Source organism: Electrophorus electricus, chromosome 17 (genome assembly GCF_041902795.1).
Source record: "Electrophorus electricus isolate QZ-2024a chromosome 17, ASM4190279v1, whole genome shotgun sequence".
In the NCBI taxonomy this organism is placed as follows: Eukaryota; Metazoa; Chordata; class Actinopteri; order Gymnotiformes; family Gymnotidae; genus Electrophorus; species Electrophorus electricus.
The window spans coordinates 11,955,869-11,982,408 of NC_137513.1; the positions used below are offsets into that span (position 1 = coordinate 11,955,869).

The 26,540-nt window shown below is 38.5% G+C and overlaps 2 protein-coding genes and 2 non-coding genes across 6 annotated transcripts; 3 read left to right on the forward strand and 1 right to left on the reverse strand.

The window, feature by feature from the left end:
* The first annotated feature begins 703 nt into the window (after positions 1-703).
* trnap-agg (transfer RNA proline (anticodon AGG)) lies at positions 704-775 on the forward strand. Its single transcript has one exon. It is a non-coding gene; the product is annotated as a tRNA-Pro (tRNA).
* Positions 776-1,194: 419 nt separating this feature from the next.
* trnaw-cca (transfer RNA tryptophan (anticodon CCA)) lies at positions 1,195-1,266 on the forward strand. Its single transcript has one exon. It is a non-coding gene; the product is annotated as a tRNA-Trp (tRNA).
* Positions 1,267-1,557: 291 nt separating this feature from the next.
* On the reverse strand, positions 1,558-15,311 carry zmp:0000000529 (WD repeat-containing protein 20). Of its 3 annotated transcripts, none has more exons than XM_027022938.3 (4): positions 14,995-15,311; positions 7,593-7,775; positions 4,025-5,374; positions 1,558-3,862 (listed from the first exon to the last, which is right to left on the reverse strand). In XM_027022938.3, the coding sequence occupies exons 1-4, from the start codon at positions 15,067-15,069 to the stop codon at positions 3,803-3,805; spliced, it is 1,668 nt and encodes a 555-aa protein (XP_026878739.2). In that variant the 5' UTR covers positions 15,070-15,311; the 3' UTR covers positions 1,558-3,802. The 3 variants fall into 3 exon arrangements, with proteins under 3 accessions (XP_026878739.2, XP_081556090.1, XP_026878740.2); XM_081699964.1 differs by having other exon boundaries at positions 1,558-3,741; positions 14,723-15,309; XM_027022939.3 differs by having other exon boundaries at positions 14,723-15,308.
* Positions 15,312-19,627: 4,316 nt separating this feature from the next.
* psma6l (proteasome 20S subunit alpha 6, like) lies at positions 19,628-23,804 on the forward strand. Its single transcript, XM_027022919.3, has 7 exons — positions 19,628-19,857; positions 20,437-20,531; positions 21,325-21,406; positions 21,646-21,801; positions 22,061-22,239; positions 22,976-23,070; positions 23,413-23,804. The coding sequence occupies exons 1-7, from the start codon at positions 19,782-19,784 to the stop codon at positions 23,468-23,470; spliced, it is 741 nt and encodes a 246-aa protein (XP_026878720.1). The 5' UTR covers positions 19,628-19,781; the 3' UTR covers positions 23,471-23,804.
* Positions 23,805-26,540: the final 2,736 nt, after the last annotated feature.

Below are 26,540 nucleotides of genomic sequence, written 5' to 3' on the forward strand. Positions count from 1 at the left end.
TCTAATAGCCCTAATACCTCTCACCCTTTAAATAATGCAATGTAATTACTCGGCCACATTCTATACGTCATGCTATGTCACGTGCCTTTCCTCACTAACCCCAACTCACAAATGTCATGCGCAAACCTATTCAACGGCCTATCGACGCCATTGGCGTGGTTGCCAAGCTAACTGCTTAGGGGAAAATGTCAAAATGTACTGACTAGAGGCAATTGTTAAGAAATAGTTATAGTCATTGTCTATGACAATTTCTACAGTTCTTAATCTACAACCTTCCGTCTGTCTTCGCTGTGACGTTGGTGATCACGCCGTAACAAATCCTGCTGCTAAATTAGCCATCCGTTTAGTCACGTGCCTCACATTCTGTAAGCAGAAATGTTCACTAGCAAACTGTTAGAATACAAGAAACAATGACAAATGTCTTTGGAAAAATGATGTTCATGTAAATATGAAACTACGTCTCACAAATGAAAAAGTATATGTCATATGTTGCGTTTTCTTCTTGCTACTGGAGGCACAAACACCTGATTGTTGAACACAATCAGAAGTTGACCTTTCTGCAAAAATGCAAGGGGTTTCCAATTTGTGATTTTTAATCAGTACACTGGAGAGCCAAATATTAAACCCCCCCGTCAAACCCCCCCCCAAAAAAAAAACATTAATGTGAGACCACATATACAAAGACTACAAAAAACATCGTTGTGGCTCGTTGGTCTAGGGGTATGATTCTCGCTTAGGGTGCGAGAGGTCCCGGGTTCAAATCCCGGACGAGCCCGTATTTTTCTCACTCATTGATTCTATTTAAATACAATAAAAAAGGCACATTTATTTAAAGTGATCATAACAATGTACTTCACAATATTGTTATCGGTCGGTACATGTTACCACACAAAACTATAAAGGTTTGGCCATTTCCGACGACCAGATCAGAGCAAAAAAAAAAAAAAAAAAAAAAAAGGAAATCCCATTGCAGTGCTGATACAGCCGTGTTTGCTGTACGTACATAAATAAAATAATCGTGAGAGCCACCATACAAGCCACGTACCCAAAAAGGTTAACCCCGACGTGATTTGAACACGCAATCTTTTGATTTGGAGTCAGACGCACTACCATTGCGCCACGAAGTCATTGAAGTTTAGACTTAGTGCAAGCCTCCGCCCTATTAAAAGTATATTTACTCTATATGGCTTTACAGACCTCGTGGCGCAACGGTAGCGCGTCTGACTCCAGATCAGAAGGTTGCGTGTTCAAATCACGTCGGGGTCAACCTTTTTAAGGCATACAGAACTTAGTTTCCCGAAAGCTGAAGACCCACCTTTTATCACCTACTTCGTTGTTTGCATCTTTGGAACCATCCTCTGTTCACCTGGTTCACCTTATATCACAGTGACGGTCTGATTTTTATTTTATTTTATCTGGGCCCCTTTCTATTAGTTTTCTATGTGGGACGCTAGAGAAGTAGCTAGACCTTTTTTTTTTTTTTTTTTTTTTCCAATTCTGCAAACATCCACGTAAAGTGCTGTGTATTTCACACATGAAAATATTCCTCACTGCAAATTTCATGAAGGCATCAATTTATTAGGTAACAATTAGCCTCTATAGTAAAACAGTCTATAAAAGAGATTTATGGCATTTGATATTTAATTACAGATATCCATATACAAACTTGATATAGTGATGTTTGCCACTTAGGCATTACTGTATGTTAAATGAACACACATTCTGAAACAACAACACATGCCAAGGAAGTTCTGTAAACCACTTTAAAAAAGAAAAGCATTATTACAGAATGGGCCCCCATTCTCCAACGGTGTGCCTAAATGTCCATTGTTATTCTTACAATACTTAACAAGGCCAGACTGCATTTCAGCCATGCAGGAAGGAGCCTTCAGTGTATATAACTTGATAAGCACAAGATGATCTTTTTTTGTAACCAGGTTATTTACTTTTTTGCACTCAACTGTTAGGACATACATACACTGATGAGACAAAAGCCCCACACATTTCTGAAATAAAATGGATGATTATGCCTAGTAATTTTTTATCTGCTTATATGCTAAAAACACACAACAAGGATACGACATACACCAAATTAATTGGTCCACTGCATTTCCCCATGTTATTCCCCCAATAAAGACAGCTCTGTCATGGCCTGCAAGGCTATAGTCATATGAATGAAAAAGCAGGGGAAAGATTCTTGTGTTAAAACTTAAAAACTCCTAAAAACACAAACACAATTAACAGTCACATATAATAATTCAGGGGAAAATATTGTGATCACCAGTGAAAAAACAGCATGTAGTTTAATGGATACGAAGAATAAAATGAGAGAACTGATATCCAATAACTTTAGTAGCTTGATGTTTCTTAAAGAAAGACCATTTATTAGGAAAAAATGGGCTGAAAGTATGCCTCTAGGGGGTGTACTTCACACAGGAGGATCACAGAGTCAAACCGGCTGGCCAAGCTAACTATTCATACATCTTAAGATATGTGGGATTTGTTATAGCCATATAGCAACTGAAGGTACATGACATCTAGTCTACACACAGTTGTATAATTAGATATTTTGCAACAAACTGAAAAAAATAGATTAAGAAGAGTTAGGTAAGCCATCTAACTCGCTGATTCCACCTTTTGGAATGTCCATTTGGACCCCTCTAACTTGCTGAATTCAAATGGTTAAAATGTGCAAAATCTTGCAAGAGGCATAGCAGGTAATACGTACAACGTAGATGCTACAATAGTTAAATTAACTACTTAACTACAGTAAGTATCCTTCTTTGATTAGTTTTACTTTGGGTTCAACATAGTAAATGTTCATGATTAACTCAGAAGTCATTGAATAATAAATAATTTTAATTTTATTTTTGTGCACTAGTTTTCAACGACTGGGGGTTAATTAATAGCTGAGAACTGTAAAGAGGTCCCTTTTTTTTCTTACCCATTTACTGGACTGTATCTGATGGCATTTTAACTAATTTATAAATGGGTATTGGCCTTGTTGAAAACAGCTCTTCAGGACATTTCCTATGAATCAGCAACCCAGAGAGCTTAGTTGTCTGGAAAAATGGACTTTGGCTAAATCTCAGTTCTAAATGTCAGAGCACAGAATGCAAATATATAGTACTCATTGGTCTTGTTGGTGTAGGAGGTGCTAGTATTAAGAAACAAAAACTTCAGGACCCTCCCCCTTTTTTTCTCACAAGCATTCTTTGCAACTGTCATTATGTACAATATAGGATCTTCATATATTAAGTAAGTACATTATTCCAATACGTTTAGTCCTCTGCCATTATATTCTGAATATGTACAATATAAATTACTACAGTTTCAATGATAAATAAATAAGGTACAATGGCCGTGGCATCGAAGTTTCTGTAGTTTTTTTCCCCTTCTACTTCTTCTCATCCTTTGCAATAAGTGAGGTGGAGGAAAGACTATAGTGGAAGGAATGTTTCAGTCTCCATGTTGTTCTGCAGTTCATCAAAGGAAAGTGATTTACAGAAGGATAGATGGCATAGAGACAGAAGTAAAGATGTGTATAATTGAGTAGAATGAGCCTGTCTGCATATTTGTGTTACATGTCTTTAGATAAGCTGTGTTTTTGTGTTCTCCAGGATGGTAATTATGACTAAGTTATAAGTCTGGATGAGCTGAAGGTGAGGAGTAACATTCTCAGTGTAACAGTGATACCACTGCAGCACACTACCTCCTGGTATAGGATAGGAAGCCAAGTCTCTGAAAAACAGGAAGCAAGAAGCGTGGGTACAGGTGATCAAGCTTATAGTTCTGTTGCTGGCTATACCACTGTCCCACTCGGTGAGTTTCCATTTTGTGTTGATAATGGTTGTGAAGGATGCTACATCATCAAGGTAAAAAAGAGACATTTATGATGAATTAGTTTTCAATTTTACAAGACCATGAAAACACAAAAATGTACACTGAAGTAGCTAAAGAATGTAATATCATCTGGCGGAATTAATTTCTTCCTCACTATCTTTACCATATTTCAAGGACTCACCACTTTGCCTGGCCTTGCCCATGTACAGATGAGTCCCTCTTGACATGCCGTGATGATGCAATCATCCATGAAGACCAGAACTGTGAGTCTCTCATGGGCGATCTTCTTACACACCAGTGGCTCCAGCAACGGCACCTCATTCATGCGTGGGCACAGCGTTGTTCCTAGCACCTTGGAGGCATCTAGGCGGTTGCTACGTGGCGCTACATTGATCTTGTCATTGCTCTTGCTGATATTTCCAAGGCTGTGGTAACGTTTGTGCTCTTTTTCTCCTCCTGTGCCCGATTTGTCTGATTTTCGCTCCTGCAGAGACAGTGTTGCGAAGCGTCCAATGCTGAATGGCGTACTTCCTCCTGCACTGTTGGATCCTACTGTCCCTCCACTCTCTGTCACTCCCTGGCTTTTGGTAGCATTGGCAACAGCAGGGTGGGGGAGGGAGTTGGACCGGGACAGTGAGCGAGGCAAAGGTAGGGGCAGCGTCACTGGCTGATTGGAAGGATGATGGTGACCTTCAACCCCTCCACTTCCACTTGTGCTGTTCATTCCACCACTGACAGAAGGTGGCGCATTGGGACTGAAAGTGTTGGTAAGGGCACGGGACAGCGGCAAGCGTGGATACAGAATATCATCAGTAAGGTCCCACAAGCAGAACTGTGTGTCCTGTCCGACTGATCCAAACCGGTATGACACAGAAGGTGCTCCACCTTTGGAACTGTGACGAGAGAGACGGGACAGAGTACTGCTCGTGCGCACACGACTGAAGTTCAGTGCTCCCTGGTGAAGGTCCTCTTCACTGCCACTTAGTTCCATTGGCTCTTCTTCTTCTATGCTGGTGGTAAAGGGGTCAAAGGCCACTACATTGACCCATGACTTGTGGCCGTGACCCCGAGCAACCACGCGGCTCTCCGTAAATGACCACACAGTGACCAGGTCATCTTCACCACCTGTAGCCAGGTACTTCCCGTCTGGGCTCCACGACACGCAGAGCAGACCGCCAAAGTAACTCTTCATGATGCCTTGCAGTTCCATTGAGTCAAAGTGGAAGACACGGAGACAGCCATCCTGGCCCACGCAGGCCACATGTACACCGTCCGGAGAGAATGAAAACTCATTTAGGCCTCCCTCACCTACTGCCCAGCGCAGTAAGGGGTTGCGAGGTGTCTTGGTCTTGCATGCGTAGACAGTAAAACCCTCCCCCTGTCGGAGCAGCGAGTATTGTGGAGCAGTGGTACCACAGGGGTGCTCTACATTGTAGAGGTAGAGGTGGCCGCTGGCATGAGAGGCCAGGAACAGATTCTCAGATTTGGGCAACCATTTCAGACATGTCACTTTAGTTTTGTCTATTAATCTCTGGAAAGCAAAGGAGAGATAATACCAGGTATGTTATAGACTTTTCAGAATATCTAGATGGCCATTATTACTGATTTCCCATTTTAGTTCCCAATATTAGTTTTTCCACTTATGGTACAACAATAAACCCAACTAAGAGAATGAAGACTGCATGTGATAAATCCTTCAGTTTGAAGCCAGCAGACCTTCACTTTATGAAGTAGATTTTCTAAATTACTTTCTTACCTGCAAACCCAAATTAGACTAGTGCAGTGTTTTTTAATCTTGGGCTGCAAGTTGACCTGCACTTCACATTTTAATTTAAACTACACACACCCAACACCAAATAAATGACAATTCACAAATTTAACTTTAAAAATTTGCTAAAATGTGAAGTGTAGAGGAATTTGAGGTCCAAGAATGAGTGCTCTAGTAAATGTCTGAATAGATCAATTTATCTTTCTGCAGAGAAGAACGGTTGTCCAATGCCTTCCAGGCAAGCCAGCAAATCCAAAGGTTCATTACAAATGTGCTGCAACATTCTAAGGTAGGTTTATGCCTTTTTTCTCCTAATTTTATTTGTTAAGCCATTTGCTGTAATACAACTACCACCAACATATGTTCAATGTAGTTGTCCATGCTGCAACACAGAGCAGCTGAACCGTCTTGGAGGAAAGCACTAACTGCCCTCATCACCAAACATGAGCACACATTCTCAATGTGTTAGTAGTGTAGCTGTGATTCACAGGGCGCATAGTAACACCATGCCTCCTACCCAGAGTGCAGCAACAATTTTGCTCCCTTGGACTCCCTGGCTGTGGCATCACTGGTACTTGAACCAGCAAGCCCATGATGATGGGGGAAAAATGCTTATCTGTTGTGGAACTCAGGACCTAAAGCCAACTTTTGACACATCTGCCCCTCTGAGATGCTTTGTTTTGTACCATTTTTGTTCCTAATTTCATCAGCACTCTTATCAAGAGCTACTACAATCATTCAAGACACGTACAGGAATGTACAGGAAATATATAATAGTGCTATATGAAGCCAAGCTAATAAAGAGAAAGTCATAATAAAAGGCAGAAGAGTGTACTGATGACCTCATGGTCAAGATAACTATTAGGTGCAAGAGCCAGTTTGGGGCTCTGAAAAGCTCAGCATATCTGATCTGTACAAAGAAAGTCTATCGGACTAAAAAAAAAACAAAAACAAAAACAAAACAACTTTGGCTATAAAAGTGAATTTGATTATTCTGAAAGCTATTACATGCTATTCAATTTATACAGCAAGTATCTACTTGTATCAAGGATCCAGATTTATAAGAATAATCTAGAAAAGCAGACATGCAGATATTGATTCATTAGTGATTATTCATTATTAGTGATTATTCATTATTAGACAGAGTAATCCTGATAACTCATCCCCATTCACTTTCTTTATTTTAAACATTTTTCAGTTTATTACTTCTTTAAAACCTTAACAAGTCAGTGTGAAGGTTAGATCATGGAGAGGAAAGTAAATTTACTTTGGCTGAGAGCTGAATCAGGAAATCTTGATCAAGCAGGAAACACTCATCACACCTTCAATACAGGTCTTTTTAAGAAATAAGAATAATCTCACACAAACGTGCACGCGCAGACACACACACACGATGTCATTCACTATTCAATGTTGTTAGATAGGCCTATTCATAATTACATTTGTAGTTAGAACAAAAATACCTCAAAAAAACAACAAAACAACTAATGAACTTTGTAAGGCCGAAAAGCAGTGCATCCCTGGCAAGATAGATTAAAGAGAGCAACAATTTCATCAGCAGATCACAGTGTAGTTATTTTAAAATGTTTATCCATGTGCTCCTTTTTAAGTTTGAGCACCTGCTCCTTTAAGGGTCTCTTCAGGGCCCTGATGTGAACTTCTAATTGCCAATTCACAAACCTCCAATTGTCACAATGAGGTGTGCTACTTACTGTTCTAACTATTTCTCATATTTGTTGTTTGTATTGTTTTTGTTCATCATTTGTATTGCATTTCATTTATATTTATTTTGCTGCTGGCTTTTAAGTGACATCATGGTTTCCATCATGGTTTCCACAGTATCTATACATAGCCATCATGTCCATCTTAATATGAAGAAGGAATCTTGTAAAAGATTGTACAACATAAAAGTCACTAACTAAAATTCACAAATTTTAATTTGAACTTTTTTTTGCTATGCACTTTCGGTTTACAAACACACCTCTTCATTGAAGAGCTTGCTGGTCTCTTTCTTGATAGGGTCCAGGTACTGCACCTGGCCTGCAGAAAAGCCCACGATGAGAGCCACACTGTCTGCAGTGGCGGAGTACTGATTGAAGTCATGACAGGTGGGCTGTGTCCCCTTGTATATACGCTTATCTATAGGCTTACTAAGATCCACGGCCTACAGGGACACACAGAAAGAGAGACAGAGAGAGAGGTCAGACACCATAAAACAATCTACCAGTGTATTTACACTTTTCTGTCATGGCTATGCCTTTTGATGCTTCACCCATCCATCCCTTTTGCTGTTGAGGGGCATGGGCGAAGCATCTTGCAAGAAACCTGCTTTTCTATTAGCACCTAACCAAGTTTCTTCCCACTTGGATTTAGATTTTTGGAAGGACAACAGTTCAATATGAATTCTGAATTCTTCTCCTTGCAGCACAATAGACAGCAGAATGAGAGATGACATACTTTTACCTGGTAATATTTTTAATACTTTATTAAAACATTAATAGAATAACATGCAGCCAACTTTCAAACTTCCCAGACATACCTAACAGTTGCACCGAGTTGCACGTGTACCATATGTCATAATGAATAATATTGTTTGTGTACGGCATTGGATGATTTTTTTTTTTTTTTTTGTCTTGATGGCTGCAAAATTTGCTGCCACCAGATAACCTTTCTTCAGGGGCAAACAGCAATCCATGATGTAAACATTGTAGTGGGTTGTGAACATAAAACCATGTGCTCAGCTCACAAAATAGAAGTAAATGGAGGAAAAGCCTGAGTGCTCTGAACAAATTGCTTTTTTTGTGGCGGTCTTTATATAAGGTCTCAGCATTATCTAAAAAGATTTTGTATTAAAGCAATGTAAATTACTTTGCAGCACTGCAAGAATGACCAAGAACAGCAGTTTTCATTACACTGTCAACATAATACTGTATTCAGCCATGAATATGGCGGTCGTAGCGCAGTACCACTGCCCTAACACTGTAGGTACTTGACTAGTAATCAGAAGGTTGCTAGTTCAAGCCCCACTGCCTTCAAGTTGCCATTGTTGTGTCCCTGAGCAAGGCCCTTAACCCTCAATTGCTCAAATTGTACTCAGCCATAATTGTAAGTTGCTTTGGATAAATGTGTCAACTAAATGCCATACATGTTTGAACAGTCAAAGATATATGTAATTAACACAAGAAAATGAACTGAAGCTGGTCCAAGCATCATAGTCTTTGCCATATAGCTGGCAATAAATAACTAAAATAATCCAAATTGCACACCCCCTCCTCACCATCAGCCCCCCATTAGACTACAGCTGATTCATTAACCATCATATGCCCTTTGTGTTCTGCAATAAATTCTTCTAACAAATTCCTACTGGATGATGAATGGTATAGATTCTTGATATTCTTTACTGATGCTAGAAGATAAGTCATAAAACATTGAATGGATTTGGTGCAGTCAGAGCCTTTTGTGATTATCTTACAATTATTTTAATCTGTTAAGGCTGTCTGAGCCAAGAGGTACACTTTGCACTCATTGCTAAACAGTGGTACATTGCTATAGCCTCTCTTTTGTTAGAGAATCAGCAACTCTCCAATTTTTCTCTTACCATCATCATGTGCTGCATGGCTGCCCTTTAGGCAAAGTACTGCTAGCATAAGCAATGTCTTCTACAATTGGATTTCTGACAAGATGGTGAACAGAGTATGCACATGTTTGAACCTGTCGTCCATCAAGTACTGTGTTGCATTTAAAAACGTCCTTACATCACAGTTTTATATTATTCCTATTTTGAGATCTGAGTTAACGATTACTTTCTTAATTTTTGTAATCTTGATGAACGGTTGAAACGTCCGTCCTGGATGGATCATCCATCATCAGTTTCCTTGGTTTCCTTGCAGAAAGTCACAGAAGACAAGTGCTATCTCTCCTAGCCTGACCAACTATAGATTGGAAATGTGAACATAGCCAAAGTGATTCTGTTAAGTGAACTGGTTTTATTTTCTTTTCAATTTTCTGAAAACAGGTGATATTCATGAACACAATAACAAAACAGTCTACAACAAGAGGGTTTCTGGTGGGTCCTATGAGGTTGCATCCCTTTTTATGGACAAGGATGCTCTTCTGGCTTCCTCATATAGAGGCCTTCACCATGCACTTCAGTGTTTTGTATGTGAATGTGACATGAAAATGATAAGTGAGTGAGAACCATTCCTCCAAAAGGAAAATTTTAAGTACCTTAGGGTCTTGTTAATGAGTGATGGGAAGAGGGATCGTGAGATAGACCACAGATTAGAAACCTGAGCTTCGCTGTCCACCCTATTGCCACCACAAGCCTAAAATGGACTAACATTAATAAGACTAACGATGAAATGAGATTAATGATAATTATGAAGCACTCTCCAAATACTTATACATGGGAATTTGTCAAATATAATACTAACAAATTTTCAAGACATTGTAAGACTGTTCCATAATATAAAAGAAACTGAACTAATTAAAACAAATAAGCTCTTTCAGGGTCAGAGAAGAGGATGAAAATATAGAACTTGTAAACCATTAATCAAAACTGGACAAGATATATACCAGAAAGATGAAGAGTGCTTATATTTTGATGTAGCAATGACAAAATGGGCCAAAAATGCCATTCAGTTATTCCTTCTAAAAGATAAACATAGATTTGAATAATTGGAACTAAATTTAGCCCCTATGAGCACCACCAGTTTTAAACTAATTTTTAAATCTGAAATTGTACACATTACACAATGATTGTTCAGGATTCAAATTGAAGTAGACACTTGGAAGAAGACATGCATTTACATCCAGGCTTATTTTTTCCATCATATAGGTTCCATCTGAGCTCAACTAATACAGAAGAAAATGTCAAAAACAAAAAACACCTATTTTGGGGTTTTATAATGTGCATTTGGATGCTGAAGATTCATTTTCAGTCAGACTCCGTATCTCCTGATTAACCAGGGTACTGTCCAATAAAGTGAAAATTTTTGAGCATATACATGAAATTATTTAGGAGCTACACAGTACTTTCCATTAGTTGTGCTAGACATCTTCAAAGAGCCCAAAATCCTCTCCAAATGCACACAAAGTCATTAGTCACTATACATCAAGTGTTCAAGATTTTTCCAGCATTGAATGTAAACATCCAGTGATTAGCAATACAAACATCGCAGTCCACGCTAGAATTCTCTCAGCTTCCAGCTCATAATGCCCCCAAACGACTCCACATAAACTTCAGCTACAATAAGCCTCTTCCTTTCCATAATGTCCAAAAGCATTGGCGATCAACTTATTGACTAAAAACAATATCTATGGCTGCATCAGTTTTGCCAAACAGTGTCACACGCAGGCACAGCACCATCTGGCTTAGAATGCAATGTTTTACTGTGCGCATGGCTATAGTTGACTGAGTGGTTGACCAAATGAGGCAAGTGAGGAACGCATGCTTTTGTCTAAGTGTCCTCTATTTGTTGAAACTGTTGCTAAAATCACACCACTTGCGCCTGGAAAACTTTTGGGAAGTAACCAAAGGCTTGTGCATTTTTTTGCATTAGGTTACTAAGGAAAGGAACACAAATAAAGAACTTTACTAACATTCTATGTACTTTTTAAAACATGTCACGCAGTTGCTTTGATGGTAATTGAATTTTGTTTGACAATATGAAATTATTTTATACTGGAAGCAGGTTCTAAAAGGCTATTTAAAAAGGACAGGCACAATAGCTGTGAAAATTTACCAATAAAAAACCCCCAAAAAACCGCACAGTGTATTCAGTATGGGATTTCTGGTCAACGGTTGCATGTAGACATCTGAAGAACAAGTGGGGGGGGGGAAGAAAAAAAGAAAATCGGTAAGCGGGTACTTATATTAGTCCTAATAAATTTTATGTTGATAATAGTATTGTATTTTAAGAATATTCGATGTCATCAAGTGATTTAATTGAGTATACAGGTGCACTAACCAGATAAGGCACACAAATTCAAGAAATTTGGCAACAAAGATGCTTTACTCTGAAGGAAGATTTACATTAAAGTGCTATAATTGTTTTTTTGTTTTATTTTTTTAAATCAGAAAAGTAGGCTAAGGACAATCTTGATGCTAGAACACCCAAAATGCTAACTAGCATAAAAAATGCTAATGGACAATGTGCCCTTAGGTTGCTAGTGGGGGAATGGTAGGCTAACTGTACCTTATATACAACTTTATTATGACGTTCCACAACCTCGTTGTCGCTGATCAAAATTGCAGAGTACAAGTCACTCTCTCTGTGGCTCCACCATGGTCAACATATGGTTGTTGAATTATTTGCTCTTTTGAGCTTAATCTACATTCCATTTTCAATCAAATTTAAGTGATGTGTGACTCCTGTCCATCATACAGTCATCCCCCCAATTGAATATTCATCTTTCACAGTTGAAGGTCTGGGTTTCTTAACATTTCGATTACATAATCAAATTTAGAATGGCTGTTGACGGCAGTAAATAGATCAATAGCAAAGTTGATGGAGGAGGAGAAAGAAACTCATTTATAAAAGCTTGAAAGGAGATATGTAGACAACATGTGACAACATCTTACTGATGATGAAGAAAGCTCTGATCCTGAGACCAATCACTAAAAAATGAATCACAGTTGCATTACTACATATGATAAGATTTAATTTGTTTCTCATTTCACAATTAGTTGAAGTAGCTAATTTCATGGACCACAATATGCATAATAAACTAAAAAGAACTAGGTTTTGCTCTGAAGCATACCAATTGCACATCTCGAAACTTGCAAATCCTTTCCTAAAGAATCAGTTACTGAATTACTTTTATATTTTATTACATTTCCTGTGAGCCACCATAGCAGAAGTTGTCCAGACGTTTCTTTATATATACACCCCTCAAGCAAGATTGATACTGCTATTCCATAAGAATGACATTGAAACGACTGACCACATTTTTACTGTGCAAATAGCAAGAGACTTTTTTATGTTCACTATGAAGACATCTAGCATGCTTTCTCTCAAGATAGAGAGAGAGCATTGTGTGTCTTGGAATAGAGCTTTTTGTCATTACTGTACTGCTTGTTACCATTGTTTATTTTTGAAATAGGCTTGTATGTTACCTTAATGTTACCTGAATGTATGTCACTTGTTACCTTAATGTTGACCTTCACTAATTTTAATAAAAATAATATTGTAAAAACAAGTGCATACATGAAATGTTGATTCCATTTATTATGCATCAATACAGAAAGAGTAATATAAGCAGTGTCCACTTTTTATCAGTGTATAGAAACAGTGAACTGACAAATTCTACAAATAAACAGGAAATAATACTATTTTTACCCATTATGCCATAAAGCTTAAGCAGAAAGAAACTTTGTTGGTTGAGAATGTCCTTACAATTATGCAAATAGAAATTTTCCATCCATCCCTCCCTCCCTGGCAAACGTACGTACTATACGTGTCCACAAGGGATTGTGGGATGGTGAACAGTGCAAACATAACTGACAGCAAAATGACAAATATTGAGATAGTTTCAAATTTACCCAAAATCACATGCAGCAGCATGTGATTTGACCAGTCAGAAAAAAGGCCCATTGTCCGTGCAACACCAGGATGTGACTACATAGTTCCAAAACTTAAATTCAAACACTTAAATTCAAAATTAAAAGAAATGCTGCATGCCAGAACATTTCTGACATACTTAGATCCAGCATGCCATCAGCATGTGTTTAAGCTCAGTATTTGCAGATCAGCACATTTCAAAAATATCATATTTAAGCAGGAATGCGTCAACGGTTGCCTTTAATACAAATGAGGAATGTTTTAACTACAAGTCTACCATACTTCACTGAAATATTTAACCCAAAAGTGTATTTCAGAACCAAGTTAATGAGCATAGCCTACATGACTAAAAAAGAATTAATTTGAAAACCAAGACCTCATGATTGACATCATGAGTATCAAAGATGTGGAGAGAGAAATCGTTCATACATGCAGTGAACACATACCATTAGCCATGCCAGAACAATGTAAATGCATCAGAGGAAAATCTGTTGTAATATTAAAAGGCCTACCCTGCAGGACAGGTTTACAAATGATACACAGGCAAACAATTTGATGAACTGATAATGTGTGATCTATTTAAGCCTCAAAGTAATATATGCTAAAAGGGCCAATTGGTAGGATCACAAGATTCCTTTATCCCTGCATTTTCTGTGCACTTCCTGTCAGTGCAAACAGGTTTCTTACACTTTCAGCTACCCCATGATTCCTGTCCTTAAAGACTCTGTAAATCCTCATGCTAGCCAACCATATGTAGGTTAAACAGACATTGACTATTGTACAATAAATAAATATATATATATATATATATATATATATATATATATAATAACTAATCACAATGCATTTTTACCAATGCGTGCGTTGTCAGAATCGAAACGGACAACAAATCGTGACGGTTGGAAACATGGAAGGCCTCATGGTGGCCCTCCGAACCTTTTTTCCCCATGAAGCAAGTTCTTCATAAACTGATCCTTTCTGGATTAAAAGCCAACTACCTAGCTAGCTAACGAAACCACTATCTGGGGTTTACGGGTTTAACTGTAACACATGGCACACACCTACTCCTACTCTACTAGCTGGAGCCGACAGATGATACTGCCGTTATTGTGGTAGCTAACTGTTTGCTAACATTTTATTGTCTTATCGATCGTCCGCATTTGGAAGATATCTCTTCCAAACAGTCTGTTGAACACGACTAGCTACAGCCAATAACTTCTTATGTAACTAGCTAAAATCACTTGAATTTAAATGTAGCTAGATTTAATAACAGTTAGGTTATGGCACATCGGTTTATTTATCCAAGGACACACAAACTACATATAAAGCAACCAATATGCATTAGCTAGCTAGCCTTCTAACAAAGTGGATAACGTATTGGTAAAATAGACATACTAGTTTGCTAGAGCTAGCCAAGTGGGTCGCTAGCAGGGCAAACCTCAGGTTAGCAACAATAAGCTTGTGAAGCAAACCAAATAGGTAACTAGCTACCTAGCTAGCATATATGCATGCCAGTTCAGCAATATTAGATTTCCTGGTGCTCTCCCACCTTTTTGATGTTTGTGTACGTATAGAAGTAAAGTTCCCTGCCGATGTTGAAACAGACTCGTTCGGATTCCTCACTCGGGTCTTCCGGCTGAAGCTTCACCATGGAGACCCGAACCGGGGGCAGGAAACCTGCCGGAGAGGAGTTGGCTGCGGCACTGGAGGAGGAGGTTGCCCCGGGCCCCTGCACCAGCCCAACACCACCGCCCGGTATCGAACCCGGTCCAGCCCCGGGGCCCACTGTGGAACTCGCTGAAGGACCCCGGGATAACCCACCTCTTTGCTGTGAATCCGAAAGCGTAAGTAGCTTGTAAAAACCCTCTCTAGTCCGGAATTGGCATTTAATCTCATTGATATCCTTCAGAGCGCCTCCATCACCGGCCATCTTTAGTACAAACAAGCCGCACAGGAAACACCGAATCCCTGACCTGGAAACAATAGTCAAAAAACTATAACGAAAACTGGTGCGTAAAAGGGTTGGTGGGAACACTGGAAAAAAACCGAACGCATCTATCCAAATCGATAGATACGCAGAATTTAAGTTCTTAAAAAGAGAAGAATCCGATTTTCATTATCCCGCGGTTCTAGCTTCATTCAGAACGCAGTATGATGTCATAGACAAGCGTGCGTGTGACAACCCCAAAGAACAGAAAACTCATTACACAACGGCAAATTCGGGGAGGCGTTTGTCCGCGTCTATATTCAAGATAAACTAACACTTTTATGCAATCTCTATAGCCAGATTTGCGGTCTCGTGCAATACTGCATATTCGCAACGCTGAGCCAGCCCGCACTTTTAGTCCAGTAATTACAGAACCCTGCATATTCTTGATTAAACGTTTGATAGAAATACAGAGTGACAAAACCGTAAAGTGAAGTAGATTGTTCTCGATATATTTTCCATAATATCCCCCCAAATAACATGATTCGTTCTAGAGCGTTATTTTTAAGGTCATTTAATTTAGATATCTTTTTACGTTTTCCAAGATGACAGCAGAACAGCTTGTCTTTGTTTTCCCTTTTGTCATTCTTGTACAGAAAGCAGTTGTTACACCACTATGTATATTTTTTGTATTAACTTTGTGAAAAAGAGTAACTATTCGTCTGTAGATAATTTTACTTGACTAATGCTAACCACATACTAGAAAAGTTTGAAACCAACCTTCAAAATACTTTTAAGAGAATAAATTCGGACAACCTATCACTTATAAAGACATTACATTTTTTTAGAGAAACTGTTAAACAATGGAACAGAAGCAGCTTTTTGTCATAGCTCTCCATTTGTGTGTAGTGATTTGTACTAAAAACAGTTAAAAATAGAAAAAAGACAAGAACCTTGTACCCTGTATCCTCTTTGCTGCTCCCTGTTTGGTGCTGGAGAGATCTCATCTATTGGTTGTTGACAATGTCCATGTCATTATAGGCATAATCTTTGCTGGTGATATTGGGGACATGTTCCCACCTATTTCTGAAATGGCTGATTTTGTCCCCACACCTTTTTGAAAATGTACTCTAAAATGTTTTATATAACATGTTGTATAACATTCACTATAACTTGTTTTAGTTAAAAAAACAAAATGCATTATGTTACATAAAACACGCATGCTTATATTTTGTCACAAAATACTGAGTTAATAAATATGGCACAAACATTTCATGAAACAAAACAAATTTTTAATCAAAATGAAAAACAATTGTACTACAAATATATATTTAAATCATAGTACTCATACTCCTTCAAACCCATGAGGCTTGGCAAATGTGGCTATAAAACCTTTCGTGAACCTTTACCTTTCAGTCCTAGCAATGATTTCTTTTTAATGAATAGGCTTGCCTGAAGATTTGATTTCTTAAAGGGAACCTGAATTTGAGTTGTAGACTAAATTGTACGCAATACTTGGTCTTCTTGTCCTCAGCACTTTTCAATGAAAAGTTATGCTCATGTATGTTACTATTTGGTTATTTATTTGGCTTGTTATTTATATGGCTGGATGCCAAGCGCTCTGACAGTAACCCAGGAAATGCCAAGTAGATTGGTTGAAGAAGCATTTCAACTTGTTCAGCTGCAGACTGGAATTCTTTAGATGGTGCAGTACAGCTTGCAGTTATACTTATCAGAGTGTTCACATATATTGTCAATGTAATACATTCTGTAAGCCCTGCAGGATTATAACCAACGTTTTCTGAAAGGTAATGGTGCTGAGTCCCATACAGGACCCAGCAGAATCCCAACAACTCTTTGTGCATTACAACAGCATCAGGTCCTGGCTGTCCAGATGCAGCAGAACTTGATATGTGCTCTGAGGATGATCATTGAGAATATTGTGGCCCCTTTCACCCTTTCAGAAGTGAAAGCACATCATCCATGTGCTGCAGTGGACAGCTGTCTATGTTTTATTGAGCTCAGAGACTGACACACTTGGCAAAGCATCAATCCTTTGAACGATGCCCTCTCTGATCAAGCATATCAGCAAAGTAGAGACAGCAATTTGCAGTGCAGTTTTGGAGAGACAGAAATGGCTTTATCTGAGACCTAAACATTGGGGATAAAGACCTTTGCACAACCCAGAATGCCTGATGAAGGAGATGCAGAGAGGCATCTAATTGGGGTGAGCCCCCAAGGTTGAAAGGAGGAAATAGGTGGCAGGATGTGGTGGCTGTCATTACAAAGATGTAAGCCTTTTAATGAGATCCACACTGATCAGCGCAGAGCATGATAGGCAGAGAATTAGGTTCTGAGATGTCAAGCAGATAGTAGTTTTTCACCTTGTATTGCAGTATCCAGAGGTTCACCTGTGCTCTGATCTATTTGACTCTCACACTTGCATACTTAATCTTACTAAAACTGCCTTTCCTCATTACATGCAATGAAAATTGGCCCACACTTTTATTTAATCAACACTAGATTACTGTAATGGTCTTCTAAATGGATGCTCTAAAAATTTATTGAGTAGGAGGATCACATGACCTTTCAGCTGTGATGCCCAGATAGTTTTGTGTGCTGCTCACAAACCTTTCACCTGATTTAATCAAGATTAATTATAATTGCAATCCATATTTATGTCTCTTAAATGATCTTAGTTGGAAGTTAGTGCAAAGTAAAATGTTCTTTGTGGGTTTTACCTCGGCTAAGAAAACAGTCCTCTAGAATTGGATTACACCTAGGATCTATATGCACTTATTTTGAATACCTAATCAGGTAACGATAGTAAATCTTGAGGGCACACCAGCACTGCTCAACCAAGACATACTACTGCTGTTGAAGCTTGCCAATCCTTTGCATCACACATTCTAAAGTGAGTGACAGGACCTGGAGAGAATCAGATGAGACAAGAGAAGGAAGAGGAAGAATCCTGCAGTGAGAAGAACAGAACCAGGGCCCTGTGTGGCATCTGGAGACCATATGGTCAGCTGGACAGGTTAGTGGTGGCAGCTTTGTCCTGAGCATAGGACATGGCAGAGTTGTTGTCATCCTGAGTGTGGCAGAGGTAGGGCCTCCTGCGAGTAGGGCATCTCAGGGCACAGCAGGAGCAAAGCCCTCAGTTTGGCAAGGCATATTGGAGGTGATGTCCTTGGGTTGGCAGGGTATAGTGAGAGGAATGCCCTTAGAACATTGCGGAGGCAGCGCCTTCAGGGATAGCTCCCTCTGGTGAGCAGAGCACAGGAGGAGCCCCCTCTGGTGCAGGACATGAGTAGGGTGCCAGGACTCTGGTGCTGGAGCTTGGGATGAGAGAGGGGGAGCCAGACAAACAAAATCCTGGGCAACCCTTTCACTTCTGAGTCTTGGTTGCTCTCAAGGTTTCCTCATGATCTGAAAGTTTTTCTTTACTAATGTTGCCTTGTAATTGGACTCTGATGTCTGTACAGCTGGTTTGTGATAACACCTGTAATGAAAAGTACTATACAAGTAAATTTGAACTGAATGATACATGGGTAAGCTCATGAAATTTAAGATGATTTAAATAAAATAAACAATTTTATTACCATGATAAGTCTGTTTGCTTTACTTAACTTTGATAATTGAAAGATTGCTGTCTCCCCCACCCCTTCACAATTTATCTCTATAAACATTTATCTAAAGGTTCACAAAGAAATGTGGTTTTAAAATCAGTAAGTTGAGAATTGCCTGATCTGGAGTGGGTCTGTAAAGACGTCCAAGATTGTCTGTTGATAGTAGTCGAGTGCAGTCATTAAGTGTCCATCAACAACGCAAGATGAAGTTTCTCCTCGCCAACTTCCAGCTGTGGTAGGCACCTAACCATGGTCACTACTGCTAGGTCCACTAAACCTCTAACTAGCTAAGAACTGCATGAATAAATGAATTATCAAACAAATTAACACATATGTGTATCCCAAAAAACAAACAAACTTGAGCACTGGTTTATCAGGTGATAAGATCTGTAATAGGCTGATCTGACCTTGTTCGTGAGCAATTGGGCGAATTATCTTACTATAAAGCGGCACTTTTAAATGCTGTTGGAGGGATGCAAAAGCTGTGTTTTAGAGCACTTAAAGTGGCGAGTTTTTATTACGGAGTTTTAAACTGACATATAATGGTTGATTTTTGCGCCGTTTTACAAATAAAATGCATTTACTTTGAGACGAATTTTGACTATTTTGGCTTTCCATAATGTAAAGCCCCACACGAGTTCTTATCGAGAGGGAGGGGATAGGACAGGTGAGATTGAATGAGACTGATGGAAGCTCATAGCTCCGCACTTCGATGCTCTTCCAAAAGTATTTTAGAATAAATGTCTCTTTTATGTTATCGTGGTTTAAAATCGTTCCATAAAAATCATGTAATTTAATGTTTAAGTATTTAAATGTCCACGATAAAAGTTATCATTTTTAAATTAAGAGCAGGTCGTAGACTACTTGGTCCGGCCTTCCTTATGACGGATAAAGAGTACGCTGACGTAGAAAGAGTCGCTCAACAGAAAGAGAAAGTAAAAAACGATAAGCCATAAGCTTATTCACTGTCGTCTATTTACACGACTATAGCAAACGTTCGCTAAATGTGATCATTTGCTGTAGGACAAAATATAGTTTACTAGTTATTCACGATGTCTCGGGGTTCAAACGCAGGGTTTGATCGACACATCACTATATTCTCGCCAGAAGGCCGCCTCTATCAAGTTGGTAAGCTATTCAGGCATCCTATCTGGCTTCCTTAACTTTAGACTAATGCGAATTAAGACGTCTGGTGCTCCTAGATGTTTTACAGGACTTCCTATGCTAGCTAAGTCTGTGCACATCGGTCTCGTCTTCGACATTTTTCAACGGACAAATGAAAGAGCAGCTGTGCATTTTTATAATGTATATGCTGATATATGTATGTACAGGTCACTAAGAATACATAGGTAAGGTAGGCCTCGACTTATTTTCCGCAATGACGTGAGTCCGTGACTTCGACTTGTTTGACTTCAAAATCATTTACATCAATCATATTTAGTCTACACAAAGATTAACACGTTACACCCATTTTTTTGACATGACGTACATGCATACGTTATCTTAGACAAATTTAGTTTACACAGGAAATAAAGGATGTTGTGTCTGATCCATATGTAGCATATGTTTTACTCATGGACAAAAATGTGATGCTCATATTCTGCTGAGACACCACCTGTGTCTTTCACACCATGCTTCTTTCTTAGTTTCTGTCTTTCTTTCTATTCCTTTCTTTCTTTTCTTTTGTATTTACAATGTTAAATTCAGAGTATGCCTTTAAGGCCATTGCACAGAGTGGCCTGACCTCAGTGGGCCTCAGAGGAAATGACTGTGCCGTGGTTGTCACACAGAAGAAAGTTCCGGTACGTCATCCAGGCTACACAGCACAGTTTCTCAGTTATCCAGATAACACAAAAACAAACATTCTTATTTGGCAAGTGGGAGAGTTAACAGTCAATGCCTTTAGCTCTTTTGGTTTTGCCTTGATGCAGGTGATTTTATAAATATCCTAGGAGAGGTAGAGATGTAAGAAGTGAAGATGTGAAACGAAGACTTTTGAACTATATCTATGTTATGCAACCATAACTTTGGAACTTTATAAAAACTTTATAAAAAGACATTCTAAAGTCAGGTGGACCCCAAGGGCTACTTTGAGAAATGCTGCTTTAAGCGATCAGATTTACATTTAAATTAAAGTGTCTTGGGTGTATTTACATTTTCATATGGATTTTTCTTACTCAAGATTCATGATCAACCAAGTGTATACAGGAGTTAGTGCACAGTTTGCATAAGGCTGTCTCATATCTATCAGAGAGTCATATTCTTAAATTACACTGGCAAGCAGAGTAGCTCAGTCATTATTGTCAGTATAGTCCAGTACACACACACAGTGCAAAGCCAAATAGAATGTGAGATACTGTTGTGTTACACTAATAAGCTGATATGTTATTTTTGAGTGATTGGGTATGTGTGTGTGTGTGTGTGTGTGTGTGTGTGTGTGTGTGTGTGTGTGTGTAATTATAAGGAAGAAAGAAAGTGAGATCCTCTGGAGCTACAGTGGAGAGATTTGGTGGTGTTGGTGTGCTTGCACTTTCTAATTTGTATTTGAGTATCCGTGAGATCTATTACTTTTTCTTTCTTCTTCCTCACATGCAGGACAAACTTCTAGATCCTTCTACTATTACAAACATGTTCCGTCTCACACAATGCATCGGGTGTGTAATGACTGGACATTATGGTGAGTGTCTTATCTTACAGTGCTGAACAAACAAACTGACACAATTATAAATGTTCTCCCATACTATCTTTGTCACACACATACATATAGAAACACATACATACAGCTCTGCTTTTCTCTATCTTTCTCAAACAGATAATTGTCTTCACATAATGGTATTAATTTTGTTAAAGATCCACTCAAACACACACACAAACACACAAACTCTCACACACACACCTTTATGTTGTGCTTTGTAGCTGACAGCCGCTCTCAGGTGCACCGTGCTCGTGTGGAAGCTGCTGAGTGGAAGTACAAGTTTGGCTATGAAATCACAGTGGATATGTTGTGTCGGCGCATTGCGGACATCTCGCAGATTTACACCCAGAATGCTGAGATGAGGCCTCTTGGCTGCTGTGAGTCTACTTCCTGTTCACTGTCTATCGTTTGCTGTTTATGACTTAAACTTACTGCTTAACCTTTGCTTTATTATTGTATTCTTTTCAAATACTGTTATTACCCCAATCCCAACAAAGGCATACACGGCACATCCTTTTTATCAGGACATGCTTGAATGTGCTGTAATGTGAAATTACTGCTGATGACTATTACTTTAATACAATTTTATGGTGCATAAAGAATCACAAAGCCTTCCTTGGTCTGTTTTTTCTTTAGGTATGATCCTGATCGCCATGGACCCACAGCGGGGGCCTATGTTGTACAAATGTGACCCTGCTGGGTATTTTTGTGGTTTCCGGGCCACAGGTGTGGGTCCCAAACAAACAGAGGCGAATAGTTACCTGGAGAAAAAGCTGAAGAAATGTCCAGAGCTCACTTACAATCGGACTGTGGAGGTGGGACAACACCACATGCTTGTGTACTGAGTAAAAAAGATTCACAAATACAATCAGGACAAGGTTCTGAGTTCACCACGTCTAACCTAGCTGTATTTTAATCATGAAAAATATTGCTGAGCACTGTTGTTTTCAGTCTGTGATACTGTAGGTAGGATGTTTTTTAAGTTTGTTTATTTAAGATCATTAATGAAAATGAAGTAATATTTTTTGTTGTGTGCTTTAATTGTTTTACTGAAACAAAGCATCAGATAGGAAGAACATGTTAAATTGGCTGGTATGACTGCCATTTTAACTCTGTAAAATGTGGTTTTATTGTTCCGTTGCAAGTCATTGCAAAATGTTATTCTTTTTTTCAATAGGAATGTATAGTGTCTAAGTAGCAATCTGGTCGGTTAAACCCTGTGTTGGGCCATGGAAGCTTATGTGGTTGGTCACGTGTTCCAAGTGTTGTAAAAAGTTGGGAACCTCTGCCTAAGCAGCTGGTCACAATGCACTATATTAGGGGGAAAAATAGACTTCAGATACTGTTAATTTAGTTTCTTCTGCTCAGTCCGTCAAGCCTTCTCAGTTGTTTACAATCTTATCCAAGTGTTATTTGGATACTCATGATACCTGGAGTCAGGGATGATGCCTGGAGTCAGGTATACTTCATAGGGTTTAGTTAAGTGGTAATGGCTGCTATGTATGAAAACTCACTCCTATTGCACATTTGTGTTTTCCTTCTGTCCTATAGTTGGCCATTTCCTGCCTGTCATCTGTCTTATCAATGGACTTCAAGTCCAGTGAAATAGAGGTGGGCATAGTTAGCAAAGAAAACCCCAAATTCAGGTATGGAGCATGCTATCAGATGTATGTGTGTGTGGTTGCATTTCCAAAACCTGTAAATACCTTTCAATATTCAGGATGAGGCTACCATTCACCCATAGTCCATATGTTGTAAAGGTTTTGGGGAATGCAGACATATTGACATGGCTGATATGGGTCAATGAATGGCTGTTTTTATTACTCCCTTGATTCTATTTGGTTATTACTTTAAGTTGTCTGTGTGTTCTCCAAGAATCTGTAAAAATTATATGGTTTAAAAATTTGTTTAAAAACTTGTTGACATGCAAAGTAACTTTACTCCTTCTAATTCTCTTTCTAATTCTCTCTCTCCCTTTTTTTTCTCAGAACTCTAAGTGAGGAAGAGATTGAGACTCACCTGACAGCGATAGCAGAAAGGGAGTAGACAGGTGTGCTAGTTGCATCTGCCCCCAGAAATTTTAAACCACACCCACAAGAGGGTGGAGTCAGACTGAGCAACGCTCACCTCGCTTTAGCCAGCTGTCCTCTTTCTATATAGCTTGTTTTCAGTAATAATTTTCTAAAAAACAAAACACACCACGTTGTAGTTTTATTAAGTGACTTAGGTTAAATGTCTGTTACCCGTTAAGGAAAACTTGATGTCACTAACTATGTGTTTGATTGTGCAGATGCGGCCCTTTTTAATGCAGACTCTGTTTGCCTTACAAAGTATCACTCAAATAAAACTAAAATAATAAACTGCTTCTATTCACATTCTATATTCCCTTTTTATAATTACTCTGTGTGTGCAGTTCTTGGTGTGACCACAGGATGATGTAATATTTCATATTTTTCATTAATATCATACTTAAGTAATAGAGTCACTATAATAACTACATGTAAAGAGAGTAGAGCACTAATCAGCCCTTTAGTGGTAAGGCAGATGGTAAATTTCCATCTTGATTCCTGTTGTACAGTAAGTTGTTGATCCAGTAGTAGAAGGAGGGGGAACACCGAACTGACACAAATCTGAACTGACTCAAACTACAAACAGCATACCAAGTTTTGCAGGATGTAGTGTAAAGACAACTGCTGGCATCATCTACAGATTAATAACCTCTGTATGTGACCTGCAGAGAGTCCTGGAAGCTGTCAGTCATGATTCTGAAGTGCTATAATATACATGTCCCTTAAATAATTTCATGACTTACAGAGGTTAAAGCATCTGGTCTGTAGCCATTCAGTGAAGAATTTAGTTTTTTAGAAAGTGATATGATAACACAGGGTTTAACACAAAGCACAACACACTGAGTGAGGAACTGATTCAAGAGATCAACACTTATAGGGGAAATCCATTCAACACAATTCTGCTTTCCTAGGCTTCAGTTTCCTGTATGGCCTGATGTTCGGTGATGGTGATAAGTGGTGGATAAGCTTTTAAACTAATATAACTGTAAATTATTATTCATATTTAAACTGACACAATCACCCAGGTTTGTAGAAAATGCAACACATTAGAAAGTTTCTCAGCCTATAGTAATTTTAGGTCATTTTCACACTAGAGCTTTTTCCAGGTTCGCTTGGTCTGTGAATTCGATACTTTTGGTCAAGTATGAAGCTGTTTTCAAGCTCGGGATCAGTCCAAAGCACTGGTCCTTCTGAAATCAGTGGTCTGAGGTTTGCTTCTAGTGAGCTCCGGTGCAGTCCGCAGCAGTTGTGGAAGCTATCTGCTCCAGGTGCCATGTGTGGAGCTGCGTGATTGGGCCATTTTGTAACATGACTGCTTCGACTTTTCAAGTTTGGTGTATTTTCTGAGCAAATATTGAAGCACATATACTAAATATGATTACCATCCAGAAAACCTTTTAAATCCATTTTTCTCAAGTACCGAAAATGCTCGCGTAATACAATAGAGTACATTTTGCACGAAAAAGACCATCTATAGATGTCCAATGCCACAAAGATCTTCTCATATGAGAACAGCTCCTTGTTTGCAGGTGCTCCTGCATGGTGAAATCCCAAAAGCACTGTTCCTTGCCGTCTGGGAGTTTATATCCAAGCAAAATAATAAAAAGCAGCAAATGGATGAAGCTTCTACATTCAGAAAAGTGACGTATGGAATTGTGCAATCAAGTGTTTCAGACAGAGATTCAGTGTTAAAATGCAATTAGTGCTTTCGGATTGGTGAGTTTTATCAGTGATGAGACGTATAAAATGATTCATTACAAATGTCCCCCTGATAAACTGATTCAAACGTTTTGATCATGCATATGCGCCAATCACAACATTCCCTTTACCCACAACAGAAATTAATTAATGCACACATGTATTACTATATAGCAAAATCACAAACGTGTCTGTATACAGAGAAATTTTGGCATAGCCTATTTAATGTTTCATACATATGAACAGCATTTGAATGCTTATTTTCTTTTTAATGAAACAGCCTATAAAATTACATAACCTAGTCCTAGATTAGACCCTCTGCCATAACAAATGCATTACCATAATCCATTTTGAATTTTGACAAAGGAAGGTTGTTCAAAATTACGACAAAGCTCAGTGGCTTGTTTGACACTAGTTTTCAAGACTAAGGATATGTTAGTGGTAACTGAATAATTTAAGATTATGCAGTGACTTTAGTTAATATGGATTATGCTATTTTCATTTTACCTTGAATACCATCACTTTACTTAATGTATTGATGTCATTGTGCTCAAAGTTTGTATTTTCCTCTCTTCATTTGAAGACTAAAAATTTCCCTCTTTACTGTTTCACAAAGCAATTAAATATGCATTAAAGAACTTTTCCACTCTAACCAGAGCTTTAGCCTGATAGTATTCTTAACATTGAACTATCTATTCTCACATGAGGAGCATATGTATTTTATAAAGATTACAAAGCACTTCTGTATGTCGTTCTGAACAAGGGCATGTGCCAGACACTTTAATTAATATTTAAATGCTACAATAGCAATAAAACAATGTCCTCAGAACAGCATGGGAACTGGTATGCCTCTAATGTCTTCATCTTACCAGTCTTCACTGATAATAAATTTAACAGGATACCAAAAAATTGCATGGCAAATTTAGCTAATCTCTTATTTTTTGTATGTCAACCATATACTTGACTGGGTGCTACTTCTATCAATCTAAAGCTATCCCTTATTTTGCTATCAACATAATTTTTTTCTTTTACTTTCTTTTGCTCCTAATAGTTTGTTTTAAATTAATCTCTTATACTATATTAACACTACAAGTGTTCTCATTGAATTGGCACCTTAATGCCTCTAGAGAGAGCAATAAAACAATTGAAGTAGCCTTTGTTTTTTTAAGATACTGCTTTTCAGTGCATTTCAGATAACATTTGGTGATTTCACCTAATTTGAAGATGTTTGTATTGTACTGAAATGTACACAAAATTTATTCATAAATGTATCTAGGTCTCTGAACTATTCTGCAAATTTTGTTTTATATAACTGCTGTCAGCAATCTCCACTGAATTTTAATATTTTG